At 53.0% G+C, this 16,941-nt stretch overlaps 7 protein-coding genes across 7 annotated transcripts; 3 read left to right on the top strand and 4 right to left on the bottom strand.

The window, feature by feature from the left end:
* Positions 1–871: 871 nt before the first annotated feature.
* On the bottom strand, positions 872–2,586 carry VDBG_03629 (26S protease regulatory subunit 6B; the record flags this gene model as incomplete). The annotated part of the gene is made up of 3 exons (XM_003005630.1): positions 872–2,057; positions 2,110–2,208; positions 2,273–2,586. 3 exons carry the CDS (start codon positions 2,467–2,469, stop codon positions 1,088–1,090), a joined length of 1,266 nt encoding a protein of 421 aa, XP_003005676.1.
* A 568-nt stretch (positions 2,587–3,154) lies between these two features.
* VDBG_03628 (predicted protein) lies at positions 3,155–4,212 on the top strand (the record flags this gene model as incomplete). The annotated part of the gene is made up of 4 exons (XM_003005629.1): positions 3,155–3,507; positions 3,593–3,660; positions 3,720–3,762; positions 3,815–4,212. 4 exons carry the CDS (start codon positions 3,330–3,332, stop codon positions 3,928–3,930), a joined length of 405 nt encoding a protein of 134 aa, XP_003005675.1.
* Positions 4,213–6,120: 1,908 nt separating this feature from the next.
* VDBG_03627 (conserved hypothetical protein) lies at positions 6,121–7,044 on the top strand (the record flags this gene model as incomplete). The annotated part of the gene is made up of 2 exons (XM_003005628.1): positions 6,121–6,344; positions 6,398–7,044. 2 exons carry the CDS (start codon positions 6,162–6,164, stop codon positions 6,881–6,883), a joined length of 669 nt encoding a protein of 222 aa, XP_003005674.1.
* Positions 7,045–7,572: 528 nt separating this feature from the next.
* Positions 7,573–8,819, bottom strand: VDBG_03626 (SEC14 cytosolic factor; the record flags this gene model as incomplete). The annotated part of the gene is made up of 3 exons (XM_003005627.1): positions 7,573–8,274; positions 8,333–8,464; positions 8,613–8,819. The coding sequence occupies 3 exons, from the start codon at positions 8,817–8,819 to the stop codon at positions 7,573–7,575; spliced, it is 1,041 nt and encodes a 346-aa protein (XP_003005673.1).
* Positions 8,820–9,427: 608 nt separating this feature from the next.
* On the bottom strand, positions 9,428–10,455 carry VDBG_03625 (prefoldin subunit 3; the record flags this gene model as incomplete). Its single annotated transcript, XM_003005626.1, has 5 exons — positions 9,428–9,631; positions 9,684–9,809; positions 10,022–10,133; positions 10,262–10,387; positions 10,442–10,455. 5 exons carry the CDS (start codon positions 10,453–10,455, stop codon positions 9,428–9,430), a joined length of 582 nt encoding a protein of 193 aa, XP_003005672.1.
* A 750-nt stretch (positions 10,456–11,205) lies between these two features.
* VDBG_03624 (ankyrin repeat domain-containing protein) lies at positions 11,206–15,613 on the top strand (the record flags this gene model as incomplete). Its single annotated transcript, XM_003005625.1, has 2 exons — positions 11,206–11,620; positions 11,685–15,613. The coding sequence occupies 2 exons, from the start codon at positions 11,206–11,208 to the stop codon at positions 15,611–15,613; spliced, it is 4,344 nt and encodes a 1,447-aa protein (XP_003005671.1).
* A 749-nt stretch (positions 15,614–16,362) lies between these two features.
* On the bottom strand, positions 16,363–16,806 carry VDBG_03623 (predicted protein; the record flags this gene model as incomplete). Its single annotated transcript, XM_003005624.1, has 1 exon — positions 16,363–16,806. The coding sequence occupies one exon, from the start codon at positions 16,804–16,806 to the stop codon at positions 16,363–16,365; it is 444 nt and encodes a 147-aa protein (XP_003005670.1).
* Positions 16,807–16,941: the final 135 nt, after the last annotated feature.

Here is a 16,941-nt window from a genome sequence, read left to right as displayed (position 1 = left end):
TTCGCGCTTGATCACTCATCATCTGGACCACATGCGTTTGGTCCAGCAAGCTGTACAAAACATGGTCGAAATTCACGCCACAGTACGCGTCTGGCATCTTGGAGCACCACGCGGTTGCTCAAATCAAAACCTTAGGCCAACAGTATCTGTTCGAACGAAGGACCCCACCGAATAGATAATGGGTAATGCTAATACGGCTACGCCTTGATCTCTTTATCTATCGGGTAGTACTCGGGGGTCGGAGCGAGTTGACTGGCGAGCGAAAGAGAGAGATTGATAGCGCGAACGACGATGAACGAGGAACAAGCGATAGCGGAGGATATACCCCTCGGCTTACCGAAAACACACAAACGATACCCCCTGGAGGCTCGTCGAATCTCTTATTCAATGCTGCGTATGAGCTTGTGGCGGGACTGCATCAGCGACGGCGGCGATTTTCTTGTCCCTTGCCTTGGTTTTATACATCTTGTTTGCCTTTTTTCTTATAGACCCTTTTCTGTAGGGAATGTGTTTTTGAGCGTTTCGGCTCAGCGTCTACCATAGTATTGACGCCTTTGGGGGGGCCTGCACTACTTATGACGGCTACGGACATAGACGGTTGGAGAGGGAAAACGAAAACACGGATAGATGGATGATAGGGTGCCTCGCGACGGGCAACGGTTGATTTCTTGTCAAGCCTTTTTATTCCTTTGATGTACATCTGGTTGCTGAATGCGGAAGGCGGGATACACTTAGAATTCACGATTGCGTTTCCATCATATGTCAATGTTATGCAAACATGGCGCAATGAGAAGGTGACCGCTGTGGCCTGAGAAGCACATGATGCCTTGACACGAAACCAGAATGACATCGTGTTTCGTCGGAATAGGTTGTGGGAAAACGGTGTATTGTACAGCCATGGCAAGCATCCTCGACGCCTGCCCGGTCCGCGATCTATCGAGCCCCCCACGCCGTCCCACCCGTGTACGCCTCGAGCCCAAGCCTGCGCTTGAGTCTGTCGTATTACATGGCCAATTGTCTCGGCCGCGCCCATCAACCAAACACAACCGCGTCCTCCGTCCTCCGTGGTCCAGTCGCGATGGCTGACTTATTTGTAGAAATCAAACTTGTTGTCGTCCGCTGTGCCCTTGACCTGGCTGGAGTAGGCGTCCTCGAGATCGCTTTGGATGATGTTATACCTGTTCTTACGGACGGCGCGCAGGCCGGCCTCCTGCATGATGGCGGCGATGACGGCGCCGCTGAGGGGGTCGTTGCGGACAATGAGGGAGTCGAGATCGACCTCGGGCGCGAGGCTCATCTTGGAGGCAATTGTGGAGAAGATGAGACGGCGCTCGCGACGGTCGCGCAGCGAAGGGAACTCAATCTTGCGATCGAGACGACCGGGACGCAACAGGGCGGGGTCGAGCGTGTCGGCGCGGTTCGTGGCCATGATGACCTTGACGTTGGCGGTCTGGTCGAAGCCGTCCATCTGGTTGAGGAGCTCAAGAAGAATACGCTGGACTTCGCGGTCGGCACCGGTCTGGGCGTCGAAACGCTTTGTCGCGATGGCGTCGATCTCGTCGATGAAGATGATTGCCGGAGCGTTCTCGCGCGCCATGCGGAAGACGTCGCGGACCATGCGCGGACCTTCACCGAGGTACTTCTGCACAAACTCGGAGCCGACGACACGGATGAAGTTGGCGGTTGTCGAGTTGGCGACGGCCTTGACCAGCATTGTCTTGCCGGTACCTGGAGGCCCGTACAGCAGGACACCACGAGGGGGGTCGATACCAATCTGCTTGTAGAGGTCGAAGTGCGTCAGAGGAAGTTCAACAGCCTCACGAATCTCCTGTTTCTGCATGTCGAGACCACCAACATCGGCGTACGTCACGTCGGGCTTCTCATCTGAGCCAAGCATGGCAATGGAGGAGTCGGCCTCGGGGGGCAGGATGTCGACAAGAGCATTGGAGTGACGGTGCAGAGCAACGGAGGAGGAGGGCTTGAGCTTCTCGCGATCGAGGGTCGAGAGTATGCGCACGACGTAGTTGCTGCCTGTGGAGGATTGGACGATGCCGGTACTAGAAAGGTAAGCTTAACGTTTTTGACGTTTGGACTGGGCCTGTTGCCTACTTCTGGTCGATAGCCTCCATAAACTGGCCAATGACCAGCGGTACACTCTGGATGCGCTTGATCTCCTCCTGGGCTCGCACAAGCTCCCTCTTCAAACTCCTGGGTTGCTTCGTTAGTCACAGTCGGTGAGAGCTAGGTTGCCCTTCTCAAGGTAACGACGAACCTCTGCTCATCCTTGATGTACTCTTCTTGCAGCTGGATATACTCCAGTTGCCTCTGGAGCTTCTTTAACGCGGCATAGTCGTCTCCGCCCTCTGCCGTCAAGCCCTCGAAGTTGTCGATGCTTGGAATCGTTGAAGGCGCGGTCCTCTTGTGGGGAGGGATGTGGTTTGCTGGGTTCTCCACAAGGACGTCGCCCATCTTGACGGCTGTGTTGTTTGTCGTGAAGAGATGAGCTTGTTTCGATTGATGTGTTACGAGATAAAATTCGTCGGGTCGTGGCGCGGGAACGAGGGGGGGTGAATGATAGATGGCGGCGAGGTTGATGTTTCGACGACCTTCGGTGTTGTCTGGCTTGACTGCTCCTGTAGGCGTCAACGGGAGACGCAGCCGCCTCCCAAGCCTGCAGGCTTAGTCAGAGGTAGTGCATGTCTCGCCGGAGCCATCAGGTGAGTCACGTGATTTGCTCACCTCGGTGAGTTTGGTGCTGCGTGATTGACGACAGGCTCCGACCCCAACATGGCAGGTAGCCTCACTTTCCGATTGGCCATTAGTCGTCCAAAGCGGGACAGTATCCACTGTTATCTCAGCTAACCACTCGGTAGGCTGCAGCTCTAACATGCTTCCCCCACTCCGACATCATCCCACCTGTCCACCTGGACTGATACGGCGTGGGCGTGATTCACATCGGTCAGGCATATCCAGTTAGAGCTTCGTCCAGTGCTACCTGCCGGTCCGGCGTCCACCTGCCGCCTGAGAGCCTTCCTGCCTTCCTGCCTTCCCATGCTGCCTTCCAACCCAACCTGTCCGTGACCGCACTGTACGACTACCACACTTTCGTCTTGTCGCCCCGACTGTTCCCACTTCGTGATTCCTCTTCTCTTGCAACCTTCAAAGTGTCCTGCGACTAAGAAGCACTCCTCCCGTTGTTACCCCTCGTCGTTGTCCCTCACCTCCTATCGTCTCCTGCGACTGTCTGTCTGGGGAGTTTTGGCGTCAACGTTCTGGTTGCTTATCTTCCCTCCATAAACTACGTTGCCAGCCTTTGCTGCCATCTCACCATGTCGGCCTCGATTGCCATTCCCATGACGCCCACGTCGGGTGCTGCCTATCGGGGCAGCCAGGCCTCCAAGGCCGCAGCCAGCTCATCGTCCTCGTACTCCAGCTCGCCTCAGACGAACCCCTCACCGACAGTCCAGAAGCAGGATATGTTCCACGGCCGTCGCCCCAGCCTTCTCAGTACGCTCCCACTCGGCCCATCCCAGGCGTTCGAGCCTTTGACAGCTTTGACGCTTCGGGTGCCAGATCGCTAACACGGCTCTAGGCTCCGCCATCTCCAAGCAAGAGTGCACTGTTATCAACATCGGCGACCCTGATGGCCCTCCCCGCCTGGTAAGCATGCAGTGATGCACAAGTCGACTGGAACTTATCCCTGCTGACACTTCTCATAGCTCTCTTACCTGTCTTCAAGTCAAGGATATCTTTGGAACCCAGGTATGAAGGACCCTTGGTGAATGCGCGACAGCTTACTGACAACCCACTACAGAGATCTTCCTCCCACCCTATGTCGACTGCGATTACGAGCCGATTGAGAATCGACGAGACCCTGTCCACGATATTGTACTCACAGATGAGGAGTCCAAGAGCATGCTCCCGCAATGATCTTTGGCCAACAACTATGATTCATGCCCGCGGCGTATCTACTTTTGGCCATCGACGATGTCCTTGCTTTGGGTGTTCGGGCTGAGGATTCAAACATGGAGTTACTAGTAAGGATGGAAGGGCACTAGGGGCGTTGGTCTTCGGTCTTCGGTTTTATTGTTTATTCTATGCAATGCACCTGGTCCTCTGGAAAGGGCGTTTTTGGTGTTTTCTACTTCTATTACATACGATCGGATCGGGCTGCAGTACCGTAGGTAGTCAAACACACTACTCATCGTCACCACCCAAAGGGTCGTGAATTGGTTCCAAGACAAGATGATCGCCTGTGGATCCATGCGCCAGCTGACAACCTGCTCAAGCCCCCTGACGGGGAGGACTCTGGATGCAACGTTGGAAGGCCACCAACAGACAACTCACGGATTCAGCGGCCCAACGAGAATGATTACTTGCAGCCAATGTGCGACGCCAGCTTGCATGGAGGAACAACTCACAGAGATGCGATGAAACATAGTTGGACCCTGATCGTGGTAGCCACCGAGCCATCCTCTAACGCCCAACAGTGACTGGACTTGGACCAGGCGGCCCCAGCGGCGCCCACGCCCAACAAAGCCAGTGGATGAGGCCACTTACGGGGCAGCTTAGCTGTCAGCTCGGCTCCACTCTCTCCGCATCAGGGTGGCCTCTCAGGGTTCCACCTGCGCCCCCTGGAACCCGCGGCATATGTCATGTCATCCCACTCACGTTGGCACCCTTTGACCTTGAGGAACAGCACCATGCGGTCCTCCAACACAACGCTAAATATATGCCAAAACAGATGCACTACATGAATGCGTGATTGCTTGTAGATCCCCGTTGAAACATACACTCCTATGACTTGTTGCCAAAGATGGAGTCGGGCCGTTCTGTTGGGAGGATCACTGTGAATGATACGTTTCCTTGTCTTTAGCGTTCGAGGCCCAGGGCCACGGTGGGCCGTGGAGGTTCTTTTGCTGGTTGTTGCAGGCTCGTATAGACTCCTTGATGTCTGTGCCGGAACTCTCGTACTGCCGGATGATCATGAGGTAGTGCAGGTTATGACAAGCAGGTTATGACAAGCAGGCTATGACAACTGAATAGCGAGAGGTCGGGGACGCGGTCTTGCCCATTGAACAATCCTGGCAACAGATCTTGGTTGTCGATCGCCTGGAAGATTACAGGCCTGTTGGAGGCCCAGGACGGCGACCCGGCTAACGGGGGAAACCCTGAGCTCTTGACATGTGCTCGGCTGATGAGGAGAAGAGTGGTCATGCAAGGCGCTCACTCAGATTGTCCGAAAAGCAAACCACTGCTCTCGATCTTCGTCTGGGTGGTATTTCAGCCCTCGCCGAGAAAGAGAGAGAGGTAGCGCTTTTGACCGACCCACTCTCAGATTGTGCAAGGTCTGTTCGAGGCTTTCGAACACTTCCAACCACAACTGTGGATAGCCTTAGGACTCACCGCCAAGTATGCTTTCCTATCAAGCATTCATCCACTACGATACTTGAAATTGAAATGGCAGACCACTGTTATCGCGGTACTGTCGGCCACAAAGTGGGGCGTTCAAGTGACCATTGTAGAGTCATGGTTCAGGAGAGGTCTTTCACAGGCGCATGCGATTCTGGAGGTCCAGCCCCCCAGAGTTGCTTTCTTAGGCACCTAGGCCAAGGTCTCACCGTACAGTGTCTGATTCGACCGCGGGTCCGGCCGTATGCAGGTCCGCCCCCGCACATCTATAGTGCAAGGCGTCCTTAGTGGATGGGGCGTGCTCATCGGTTTGGGCGGCCATACGCCCGGCTGAGCTGGGAACGACAATCCTGTTCCATGAGGCTGTCAAGGGAGGGAAATGAAGCTTCCACTCCACAGTGTGATGGGCACCCGATGCGTCTTTTCGAAATCGAATATCGTTGTGGTTGAGTTTGTTGCGTCATGGCAGCTGTCTATTGTCTGACGTCTTCTGAAGGTGCAATGCGGACTGACACTGACGTAGAGTGAGTTCCACTTGGGGAAATCCGATGTCGGTACTTTTGCTTTCGGTTAGCGCGCATTCTTGATAACTACCTACAGATAAGATAAGATGAGGGACCTGAAATGGTGGGTCTGGGGAAGTCGCGACCCGCTCTACCTGCGTGCGCTGGTAAACACAAAACAACAAGCTGAAGAAGGTAGCCCGGCATCGCATTGTCACGATACCGGGGGCATACACACATACTCCCATGGACTCAGAATCTACAGAGCAGAGGCGGATAGAGCTTCAGGGTCCGGAGGACCTCGCCTACCTCCTTTCCAACGTGAGGCGCGCGGCGCAAGATCACCTCAACGATGCGTTCCCACCCATGGAAGGCAACGCCGGTGATGAGGACGAGCTGAGGATACAGATAGAGAAGCATATCAATGAGGTGAGTTCCCAAAATATACTTTCGATACCCGCGTTCTGTTCTGACTTCTGTAGTATATCACGAAGACCTTCACTCACGCCGCGCCGAATCTCTCCCTGAACGGGCTCCCCGCTGAGCCAAGAGTCTTTCTCGCTCCCGACGCCGACGCACAAAAACAATTAGAGCCGCAAGTCGAATACGAACCCTGGGATGCGCGTCTGCGCCAAAAAGTCGAGGATCTGGCACGCCAGGAAGAGGAACTGCTGAATGAAATTGCGGCGCTGAAGAAAACCGTACCGTCAGAAGTGGCGGGAGAGCAGACAAGACGATTAAAAGAGGCGCGAACGCGGGATGAAGAAGAATTGGCGGAGCGGAAACGTCAGGCCGATCTGGAAAGCGCAGGGCTCGATGTCGGAGTGCTCGAGAGACAGGATGGAGTTGAAAGCGCGCATCGAAGCGCCATTGAAGGCCTGGGAAAGGTGAAAAGAGAGATGCCGAGTACCGTGGCAAAGATGGAAAGGGCGAGAGTGGCAGGCGAGTATGTTGTTACGGGGAGATGACCATGGCCACCTGCCTCCGAGCCAGTTCGGGCTGCATAGTTTGGGTTGGCTTCGGCTGCTGAGTTGAGCTGTTTTTAAGACACGATTAATGAACTTATGGATGAGATTGGATGAAGTAGCATATACATGATCCAATAACCATCACCCCGTCCTCGAAATCGGAAAACTGTACTAGATGTTGTTGATACTGTGTATTGGTCAATCTAGTAAGCTCGCCATCTTGGTCTTCAGTACAGGTCCGTTGACTACAATAATAACCCTCTCGAGTACTTTGACCAACCGCCTCTGCGGTCAGTACATAGTAGTTCAGCAAGGTACAGCTTACGAATTTACTTCAGACACCAGACTGAGGCTCAGAGCATTCAAAAAATATGGGATCTTCATGTTAAATTGAGACGAAGTGCTGGGCTTTTAGTGCCTGGCAACTCGATTGATGTGACTACTCTGCAGGTACTATGTTTTGAACAAGTGTCCATCAAGTGTATAACATCAGAAGCCATACAGGGCGAAAGGGGATGAGCTCCCCGATCTTCTATCCTTTGTCAGTGTTGAACTCAAAAGTCATTCCACCTTAACTGCATTTTCCATCTCTTACTTCATTGTTTCGAAGCACCACAATCATACCGCTATCACCACAACCACCCCCTTCAACACCGACGCTACCAAACGACATAAGTGACTAAATAATCTTAAGCCGTGGCCTTGGCAGGAGCGCCCGCGTCGGCGGTACCGGCGGGGATTGCGCCGGCGGCACCGGTGGGAGCAATGACTGTCTCGCCGCCCTCGTTGACAAGGACATGAGGATCCTTCGAGGTGCCCTTGAGGGCCGCGAGAGCCTGCTGCTTAGCCTCAGGCTTATCCCACCAAGCCCTGTTCTTCCACTGAGGTTCCTGCCAAGGACCGGCGTTGCTGTTGTGGCAGCCTTCTTTGCAAACGCACTTGCCACCGAACTTCTCGGGGAGGTTTTCGGCAGGGATCTGTTTAAGGAGCTCCTTAGAGTAGCTTGAGCCAAGAATGTCGATCTTCTTGACAGTGACAGGGTCGAGCCAGCCCTTGACCATGCCCCAGACGGCAGAAAAGCCCCAAGGAGCGTTGATCATGTAGAGCTTGCCAAGACGCTCGGGATAATAGTTCTGCGAGATCACAGAGGCCTGCTTGACGTAGCCGTAGACTTGAGATGCGTTGCCAAGGCTAATGCCCTTGAGGTCCATGATTGTGCAACAAGTTTCGACAAGCGAGCCCTTGACGGCAGAGGCGGCGGGGAACCTAGGATCGGCACACTTCTCGTACTCGACAGCAAGGTTGTCCAACATGCGCTCATCGGTGGTGATCTTGCGCATTTCGGTCAGGTTGATGCTACCGAGCTGCTCGATGTATACGGGTCGGCCATCCTATCAGGTATAATTTGTCAGTCAGGTCTTCGCTCGGAGCCTTCCAGCAAGAACTCACAATGTCAGTCTTGTGGTAGTATTGAGGGTAGTACTGGAGCATCTGCTCCTTCTCCTTGTAATCCCAAGTAGGTACGAGAGCATCCAGATGAATCTCCTTGCGCCACTTGTCAAACTCGACGAACCTGGCGTACTGTTAGACCTCATACGGGAACCTAGCCGACAATTGTGACTAACATGGCCTTCGCAGCGTTGACATCAAACTTGCGTGCCCTCAGGAAGCGCAACTGAGGTGTTCTGTCAGCACAACGCCCCGGATCGTCTCATTTGGCCATGTTTACCAGTGTCAAGGTGTCCAGGCGGGACGTGATGCCCTCAGCCTCGAGCATCATGCGCAGTTGGTGAATTTGGGCCTTCTGCGCCTCGGTACAGTGTCCGGGATGGCCATCCTGAGCCACAGCAGCTTTCGTGGGGTAGTCAAATTTGTCGTAGCTCGAATCAAGCTCAGGAGCAGCAAGCTCAGGCGCAATTTGTGTCTGGGCTGCCATGTTAACAGTATTTGAAGGCTGTCTTTTGCGATGAGTGGTTTGACGTCGTACGTGAGAGCCTGCGGGTGCTATGGTTATCTTGAAGCCTCTGTAGATGTAGGAAACAGAGCAGCTTAGTAGACAGCGGTCACGGTCGAATTAAGGAGGCTGCCCCGCCCCGCCGCGCCTCCACCAGTGACGACGGAAGACGGGAAGCCCGCCACTTTAATCCTTACGTAACCCACCACGAGCTTTTGTACCCCTCAGTCAAGAGAGGGATTTGGATCATGGAGAAGTTTCAAGCTTGGATCGAACCTAACCCACTCTTATCAAAAGCCCGACGATGCTGAATTTTTTCCCAACTCACTTGTCGCTTGTTCAAGAAATGGCACATAAGTAGTTGGTTCTGTGCAGAGAATCGACGCTCGAGGCGTAACGTCTCTACGGTATTTGATGTAGTACCTAGGGTCCCGGGAGGTATCTGAGGCTACGGGACCACATGGAGATCATGAATGATATCTACCATCAGCAGTCCTCATTTTCTTTCCTAGGCAGTTGTTCATGTCCTCTGCTGAGAATATCGGTAGGTCTGTTGTGCTGCCCAACCCAACAGGTTGGGCTAAGCGGGCCTATTCAGCGCTGATGGGCGCAAGCTTTGTCATGAGATGGCTCGGGATGATGTATGTAGTCGTCAGGTTTTTCAGCCCAGGCGCCAGGCTCTCCATTCTCTCCTTCCCCTTCCTTCTCTGGCTCCTTTTCTTCGTTTCCCTTGTCTTTTCTCTTCTGGACGACTTCCCCAGTTGTACACCCCGCGCAATTGCAACTTCCATAGTCTGCGCAAGGGGTTAGCAAGAGCGACTCGAAGGCATTTCAGGGCTAACGCACTGTAATTTGCTCTCTCAGAAAGTCGAGATCCTCTTCACAATTTGACAAACTCAGTTTCGCTGTTGAGAGCTTAGACTCGAGCAGAGCTTCGGCTTCGTCAATTTCGTATGCAAGCATTACATTTGCCTGTGCACCATGTCAGCAAACTTGACCATTTACCCTCCTTTACATTCGAAGGATCATACGCCGAGCCAGATATAGACTTCGTCGGTCGGGGGTATTTTTGCTTTCGCATACAGCGTGTCGTTAAGCTCAAAGGTGGTCTCCACGGGCTCGGGATCATCCTAGGCTTGATCAGCATCTGCGTAGTAGCTATGAGATTTTTGGCTATTGCGTACCTTCCTCAGCTTCAAGAAGCGAACTGAATCCAAAGTCTTCTGTATATCGGGAATCTTATCGTTCAGGCCACCCATTCGTTTCTGGAGATTCAACTCCATGAACTGGTACTTCCTGGAAGGTCATGTGTTACTACGTCGAGCATCTTCCCATGACGAGTTTTTCCTTCCAGGATCCCCGTGGTCGTATATGCTGTGATTGCCGACACAGACCATATCTCTGTAAACCCAAGTGCAACTTACGAGATCATCTCCTGAAAGTTGCGCAAAGTAGGCTCGACATCAGCGCGGGTGGAAACGTAGTCCTCGACCTTGTCGACGAAAGGCGCAGTAGGGATGCCTCTCGGGTTGCTTGGTGTCGCATCTTGTCTGGGCAAGAGAGATGATTCAGCACGGTTCATCGAAGAGAAGCGAAAGACTTACTGTTGGGACGCCATTTTCAAAGGCGATGCTGCCGAGCTTGAGGTGGGAGGCTCTTCGCATTCGTCAAGCCGTAATTTAGGAAATGCTCAAGGTCACTGATCTTTGGCGGGGTTCCTCACCTCGGTGGGGTGGTTCGACAGTCAATTGACAGCCAGTGCTTTTCGGTCAATACCCGTTGTCGGTGAACAAGTGGGTCGAAATAAGCGCCGCCGTCCACATCATTATTCCCGCTAATCCTGTCAGAGTCAGGTAGATGCGGCGTCCACAGTAACGTCTGAAGAGCAGCCAGTATGCCCCATTCCACTGCCAGTATGGAGGACGTTCACATTGCTGCAATGGTGCGCGGAAGGCTGTGTTTTGCTAATTTACGCCGAATGACCCCCCAAGGCAGAGAACGTGGTTTTTTGCCATCAGGTATCGCCCAGTGAGTTGAGCAGAAGCATGTTTCGGTTGGTACCAGAAGTTCACGCGGTTATGATAAATCCCGGCTCGAGGCGTCGAACCCTCCCAATAGCATTCCCGGAATCAAGTGGCAGTGGTCTGTAAGCGCGGCCAGCTGCATGACTACGCAAATCTCATGCGCCAGACCCTGGACACTTCCAATCCTGCCCCTCCTCAGCGGCAAGGAGATGTTTGTACTGGCAGTACACAACATGACGATTGTAATATAACATGAGTGGTTGTGGAAAACAAATGTCCTCGTGTGCTTCCCATGACACTCTCGTTTGAACTTATCATTCTCCTAAGTACGACTTCTGGAGGAAATGCGTCGCCAAGTAGACAAGAATCGTCGGCCCGAGGGTATCGAAGCTTCAGCAACCCCATCTCGCCGTCGATCTAGACTCCTCACTCTCTTATCGAGGCGCAACCAAACCAGCCATCAAAATGGTTCCTTTGCCCAGGAGCCACCCAGTACAGTCACCATAGACCAAGTGTCGACTGACATGTCTACAAAATTGACGCAAATTGGAGGCTCTACAGTGGTTAAGCAAGGAGATAACTTGCAAGACACGCTTAGCCCTGAAAGCCTCGAGTCTTGTGCATCGTCGTCATCTCCTTCTTTGTGGGACGTTGCTTATGATGCGCTTCGCGATGACAATGATGAGAGCAAACAAAGGGTGGAAAAGTACGAAAAGATACTTTCAAGCAAGCTTCAAGCCACACATCTTGACCCGCCAGGTAATTGTCAACACCATGACCAGCAATGTACAGACCCTTCTAACTGTTTCTCAAATGATTATAGTCGGAGTCAGCGGGGATGTAGATGCACATCGTATCGATGTGAATACAGTGGACAATGCCATTACTTCAGATCAGAGCAGCCGACGTAGACAGATGACGAGGATCACGGAACTCGGCTTGGAAAAGAGAGACTCAGAACAGATTAAGTTCCACATTGGAGAAACTGAGATTAACGTTGGGGACCAGGTCAAGAAAGGGCTGTCTTTCATCCAATGGGCCCAGGGATGGGTTGGCCAAGCTGTGGCTTTATCTCCTGAAGCTTCTGTAGCCTGGGCCGTTGTTTCTTTGGCGCTACCTCTACTCACGAACCCAATCTCGACGACTGAAGCGCACGAAAACGGCTACGAAAAGGTTACGTCTCTGATGCAGTATTACGTCGCGCAGGAAACACACTTGTTGGGGATCAACAAAGGCACCAACCAAAGCGCCACCAATGACAGGTCCTCGGACAAAGGAACACATTCCGAGATAACAGCTCAGATAGCAGAGCTTCGAAAGCGCATCATTGAGCTTTACAAAGCGATCCTCGACTTCCAAATACAAAGTGTTCTCCGCTTTTATCGAAATCGTCTCAAGCTGTTCGCCGTCGATGCACTCTGCTTGACTGACTGGGCAGCTTTGACTCAGGCAGTCGAGTCTCGGGAAGTCGATGTCAAAGAACTGAACCAGTGTATCCTCTCAGCAAAAACCAATCATTCCCTCGAACTTATGAGAGAGGAAGCTATCGAGGTCCAGAAGAAGTGGCACATACATCTCTCTGCTCTGGAGGGTTTGTCAAAGGATAATCTTGCGACCAGCAAGGAGATTCTGGTGGTGTCCTCTCAGAACGGCGAAACGGCCAAACAACAGCTCGCATCTTCTGAGCGAGTGGAGGCTACATTGAAAGAGCTTCACAATATGGCAATCAAGCTTGTTTCTGACAAGTCGGTGGAGAAGACTGAGCTGATGCGACTTTTCGCCGAACAGGTCTCCTACGATGCTGGCCCAGAGAAGACCAAGGATCGCATCGTGAGCATGGTTGGAGGCACTGGCAGATGGCTTCTCGAAAGCGACTCTTTCCATGCTTGCTTGAACCACAAGTCCGGACTCCATCTTGCCACCGGACTCCCAGGGTGCGGCAAGTCGGTCATCTCCAGATATTTGATCGACACAGTCCTTCCTGGACGTGGGTTTACGACCACATGTTACTTCTTCTTCGACCAACACAGCACGGCGCAAGCGCTGTGCTCCATGCTTCACCAGGTCTTTACACAACACGAAGTTCTTATTCACCATGCTTTCGACGAATACGAGCGTCGAGGGAAAACCATTGTCCACAATTCTGCAGTCCTGTGGCAGATCCTTGAAGCAGTGGCTGGAGATCCTGAGGCTGGCCGCATGGCGTTGGTTATTGATGCTTTGGATCAATGCAAAGACGATCAGATTGGTGACTTCATTCTAGATCACCACCGCACAGACGGTAGCCTACCACTTTTCGTAACGACACGTCCGTACGACTACATCATCAACGGATTCGAAGACGGCGATGAAACTGGAATTTTTAAAACTCGCGGAGACGATGAGCAAGCGACTGCCCTGATCACTGCCGAGGTTGAAAAAGTGGTCGAGCAGCGCATCAGCAAGCTTCGGTGGCCTGAACGCATGAAACAACGACTCAAAGAACGAATGTTACAGGTCAAAAACCCGACTTATCTCTGGATACGTCTCATCTTTGATGCTCTCGAGCCGAGGCGCGGCCGCGCGTCTCGCGGGTTTTTACCCACTAGTCAAAATATCGACAAACTTCTGTCTGAGCTTCCTCAAGATTTCAACGAAGCGTACGATCAAATCTTGAGCACAACTGCTAATCAAGGCCTGATGCGTACTGCTATGAGTCTGATCATTGCTGCTCAGCGACCCTTGAAAGTTAGAGAGATGAGCGTGGCTATGCAGTTATCATCGTCCACATCATCTTTAAATGCCTTGCTCGATGATCTTCTCGATGATTCGCAATTCGAAGACGCCTTGAAGCAATGGTGTGGTCTCTTCATCATCATCCAGGACAGCAGCATATACCTTCTTCATGAAACTGGGCGAGAGTTCTTCACGAGGCCACCGCCTGCGCACCCTCTGAAAGCGTTGACTTGGCAAGGATCTATCAGTCTCGAGGAAGCCCACATGACAACAGTAAAGATATGCATTTGGGCACTAAGTCAACAGGACCTACTTAGTAGCACCGGACAACCGGTGCTCCTGAAGACAGAAGGACTCCCATTGGAAGAGTTGATCAACCAAACGACATATACACTAAACCAGTTTTACAACACCACTTACCCATTTATCATATACGCATCTCTTTATTGGCCAATACACGTCCGCGAGTCCGGCAAACTTCCTATGGAGCTGGAAACACTCTACAACAGTCTGACTGAGCCATCGAATGACCTGTGCCAGGCTTGGTTTGGGCTGTACGCTTTCAATTGCCATCTCCCCATTATCCTCCAGCAAATAGATCGGTCTAGTTTACGAACACTTTTGGGTCACAGGCGACAGGTACTCAAGGACGTCGAGGAAGACCCAAAACTTCTGATTCCTGTCAGTAAGAATTCAGATCGCCAAGGGTTCAATCAACCGCTCCCACTCATTCTTGCAGCCATGATGGCCCACGACGTCGACATGGTCAAGGCGCTTCTCCAAGTTGGAGCCGATCCTAACGACTCCTTTGGACCAGAGGCACCGCTGCCTTGGCTTATCCACGAATGCCCCCCGAGTATGCTTTGCCTCGTACCGCTCTTGCTTCAAAGCGGGGCGATGACCACCCCGGTGGTGTTTGAAGACTGGACAGGCCGCACGCCGGTTTATGCAGCTGCAAGGAAGGGCCTTTATGAGACGGTGAATATATTACTGGAGCACGAAAGCTGCACAGGGGTTTCTAGTACAGCATCCCTCGCCAACTACGGAGAGACTCCTCTCCATGTCGTCACAGATGTCGCCACAATGAAGGTGCTCCTACAACATGGCGCAGACCCGCTAGCATTGGATGAAGCAGGGCGGACGCCACTTGAAACCTGCAAAGGATACGAGCTCAGGCGTCTGCTGTTCGAAGCTTGCCATGCGGAAATTGACGAAAAGTACGTTAGAGAAGCCCTCGACACTGCAACGAGCCCTGAGGAGGTCGCCTTGTTTTTTGCGTATGGCGCAAAGCCATCCTTAAGGAACAATAACGGTGGTGTGCCACAATTCACTAATTGGGCCTTGAACGTAACTGCTTCAAGGTCCGAACAGACAGAGCAGCGGGGCATCCTCCGGGAATACCTTAAGCACTGCGACCTCGAGTTTCGGGATGATACAGGCAATACCCCACTGTTACATTATGCCTCGCGGGGCATCGCTGTTGTTTTGCAGGAGCTTCTCACGTGTGGAGCTGTAACTGACGCTCGCGATCACGAGGGCAGGACTGCTTTGCACCATCTTTGCTCTGGGAATTCTCATCCGGAATGGGGAAATCCCCAGCAGCGAGCCCTGGGAATGCGTTATCTTCGTGATGCTCTCAAGGATGACGCCTTGTTGCACGCAACAGACAGCCAGGAACAGACAGCGCTACATCGTGCTTGTAGATGGACAGACGAGCAGATGATTCGACTTCTCGTTGACAGTGGTCTTTCGGTTGAAGCTGTTGATAAGAAGGGAAGAACGCCCCTGATGCATGCCATCGGGTCCCACAACGCTGTGCATAACGTTCCCATACTGCACCGATGCGGTGCGCGAATGGATGTGTGCGATGGCAGCGGTCTCTCAGTGTTCCATCTGCTTTTCGCTGGAGAAGATTCTGCTTACTCGGATGGCATCGTGCGAGTCCTCGCTGCCAGGATGGATATCAACATTGCAGATCAAGATGGCAGAACACCTCTCATGCATGCGGTCGGGCGCAACTTCAATTGGTCAACTTAAACGACCTTGCTTGAACAAGGTGCATCTTGTAGCTCCGCAGACCTTCAGGGTTGGCAGGCGCTCCACTATCTCAACCCACAAATGGCAAGTCGCGACCTGGCGATTCTTTTGATTGAGCACGGGGGTGAGGTATCGTCGCGGACGTTGGAGGGGGAAACGCCCATGCACACTGTGTTTCGCACAGCAAAGCCGTCAGCGGGCTACTCTCACACTCCTCTAATGATGCAGACATTTCTTGAGCACAAAGCAGATGCCAACGCCCAGCGGTCAGATGGAAAGACGCCGCTGCATCTCGCTTGTTTATTGAATCACTACCAGTCCGCCAGAGTGCTTCTGGAAGCTGGGGCGGATATGTCTCTGTGTGATGTTGATGGCAAGACACCTGTGGAACTTATCTCGAAGGAGAGGTTGAAGGCCAGAGTTGGCGAGTTACTGGCCCGGCGGAGTGGAGCTAGCCCTTCCTATGCCTTGCCCAATGATGCTCTGATTGAGAGGTGGGAGCCAGCAGATGAAGTGGGAGTGACTGAGTAGAATTTCATCGTGTGCAGAAAAGGTGACGAAGAGACGGCATCGAAGGGCTGCCGTTCACGCTTTGGTTGAGCTTGTTTTGTTAGTTTCTGTTTTGAGAATGTACTGCCAATGCAATCATTTTGGGTCATAGTCTTTCCGCCATCGACACTTGAAACTGGGTATCATGTTACCTGTTAGCCTCTATCGCGGCTCGCACGTCGATTTCGGCCTTGCGCTCTTTAGTCTGTTTCCATCTTCTCGCCGTCCTTGCCGAATTGCACGCCACGCTCCCGTAACCTCTCGAGCACCTCGCGTTGCACCCTGATCTTCTCCTCGACCTGGCGAACCTCGTCCTCCTGCTCCTCAATATCTCGCTCCATATCCGGCAGGGACTTGAGCTGTGTCCTCGCGCGCTGCAGCTTGTGTTTCAGGGCATCGGTCTGCGTCGAGAGCTCTCGCAGCGTCATTGCATTGGTGCCGCCGGGACTGGCACCGAGTGGGTTGGGCGTTGCCCCCGTGGGCAAGGGCGTGGCGCCCGTGATGCCGCCTGCATTGGCGGAAGGGTTGGAAGCGTGGACCGCGGCGCGAAGACGTGTGAGGATTGTCGTGAGCTCGGTGAGCGTATCGAGAGCATCTGGAGACAGGGTTGGCGGGAGCGCGAGCGGGTGTGGTGTTGAAGCCATGTCGGCGGTGATGATCGAGAGATGGCGGGGGCGGTCGCAATGCCAACAGTGGCCAGTCCCTCAGCAGCTCGAAAGATCGGTAGGAATCCTTTGACTGAGGCTGGTTTTCGCAACTGTTGGATGGAAAGACGGAGT

Source organism: Verticillium alfalfae, genomic scaffold (genome assembly GCF_000150825.1).
Source record: "Verticillium alfalfae VaMs.102 supercont1.4 genomic scaffold, whole genome shotgun sequence".
Lineage (NCBI taxonomy): Eukaryota > Fungi > Ascomycota > Sordariomycetes > Glomerellales > Plectosphaerellaceae > Verticillium > Verticillium alfalfae.
This window is presented reverse-complemented; position numbering and strand designations above follow the sequence as displayed.